Raw genomic sequence first — 2,028 nt, forward strand, 5'->3', positions numbered from 1 at the left:
AGAGTAGCCGGCCGGCCGGCTTCCATTCACTTCACTTCAATCCAAGAAAGCTCGAGTACTTACCTCCCCAAAAGGGGAAGGCGGCGAAGGAAAAAGCCTAAGGATAAAAAGCACATGTGAAGGGAAACCAAACATACACAGAATAATATTTACATAAAAGACCTCCAAGAGGCCAGCATTCAACATAGTTTGGATACACCCCCAGTGGGTGGAACTGCGAAAGGCAACAAACAGGAAAAAGCAAGGACGGCAGATTAAGCCGGCGGAGCGACCGATGAGCCGGGCTGGTCGGTGGAGACGGTTGTGCCGGCTGGAGGAGTGGCCGGCTGGCGAACCTCGGCTTGATCACCGCCTCCCGCAGAGGGCGCGCTTGTGCGCGCATCGTTGCTGGAGGCACGGTCAGGTTGAGGCTGGTCGGCCGTTCCACCGGCTGGCTCGACGTCTTCGCCTTCCCCTTCTTCGTCGTCTTCGCCTTCGTCGCTGGAGGCGATCTCCTCTGCCGAGTCCTCGCCCGCCGCCGGGTTCAGCCCGAACCACTCCTCCGGCTGGGCGACGCCGTCATCATTTATCTCAAGTGCAAAGACGCTGATGTCGGTGCACTCGGCAATCGTCGAAGCGCGCTCAGAAATAGCCGGCCGCACCTCCTCCAGCTCTGTGTCGGCCTCCAGCCGCCAGGTGCGTAGTTGGTCCAGGTTCAGCCCTGGATACCAAGCCCGGACGAACTCCAACGCCCGCCCAGCTCCAAGCCGGGCTGCCGACGCCTTCCAGGCCTCGAAGCGGCCAACCGCAACCTCCAGCCAGTCGGCTGTCCGGCTCGGGGTGCGGGGAATCGCCTCGCCGGGCCAGAGGGTGGCCAGCACCTGCGCCCCAGCGCGCTGGAGGCGGCGGAGCATACGATGAGCCGGCTGCAGCCGCGCTTGGACCGCCAAGAGCTGCTCCTCAAGCGTCTGATTCGCGTCCGGTGCGATGTCGGCCCCCGCCTAACGACGCGCTTCGCGATGGGCCTCGTTGGCTTGGGCGGCGAAGGCGGAGTAGCCGGGGAAGTAGTCTGCACAAAGAATAAAAAGCAACACAAGTCAGAACAAAAATCAAGCGGCAAGGGCCAGGCAAGGAGCAAGGAAGGCGGCTTACCGTCGATTAAGTCCTCAATACAGCCGAAGCCTTCATCCAGCGCTTGCCTGGTCTCAGCCCAGCCCGCCGCCTCAGTCTCGAACTCGGCCTTCAAGGCGGCTTCGCTATCCTGCGCTTTCTTCAGGGCCGCCTTGTGGCTCTCCTCCTGGTCGGCCAGCTTCTTGGCCAGGCGGTCACGTTCCAGGACCAAGGCGGCGTGTTCGGTTTCCTTGACGCGAAGGGCGGCCTGCGCCTCGCTGAGTTGCCCCCTCAAGTTGGCATTGGCCCCTGCAAGCACGAAAGACAAAAGAAAAACCAATGAGGAAGAAGTCGTCAGGGAAGATCCGACCCGACTGCTCAGTAGTCGGCCCCGAATCTCGGGGACTACACCCAGTGGGTGCGCTGACGCGCCCCCACAGGAGATGAACGAAGACAAGGACGCACTCCGGCTGTTGACCAGGTCTTCGGTTCTCCGGACCAGCTCCTGAGCCTGGTAGTTGAAGGCGGCAGCACGGAGGTTGTGATACTCCTGAAAGGACAGGCAGGAGGCGGGTATAAGATGGTTGTCAGGACCTAGTAAGTTCCGAGCCGCCTGCGCAGCAGCTGACTCGGAACTTGGGGACTACACCCAGTGGGTGCACTAACGTGCCCCCATGGAAGAAATCAAGAAAACAAAACAAACAAGGCTAGGAGACTCACCCGGATGACGGCCCGCGTCGCTAGGAATTCTTGGGTGTACTGCTGCAGCAAGGCGGCCTGGGCCCGAAGCCGGTTCCAAACCTCTTGGGCCGCCACGTTCAGCTCGCCCGTCCCCTTGCTGGGAGTCCACTCGGACATGGCGGTGCTGGCCGCCTCCAAGGCCTCCGCCGTCTGGCCGGCGCCCGTAACTCGGTGCGGCTCTGGCGCGGTGGTGCCTCC

General features: G+C 62.0%; 1 protein-coding gene across 1 annotated transcript; it reads right to left on the minus strand.

The window, feature by feature from the left end:
• Positions 1-254: 254 nt before the first annotated feature.
• Positions 255-893, minus strand: LOC147958492 (uncharacterized). The gene has a single exon (XM_087532162.1). It carries the CDS (start codon positions 891-893, stop codon positions 255-257), a length of 639 nt encoding a protein of 212 aa, XP_087388288.1.
• Between the last annotated feature and the right edge of the window lie 1,135 nt (positions 894-2,028).

The sequence above is a fragment of the Triticum urartu genome, chromosome 7A, assembly GCF_056163025.1.
Source record: "Triticum urartu cultivar PI428250 chromosome 7A, HENAU_Tu73, whole genome shotgun sequence".
Classification (NCBI taxonomy): Eukaryota; Viridiplantae; Streptophyta; class Magnoliopsida; order Poales; family Poaceae; genus Triticum; species Triticum urartu.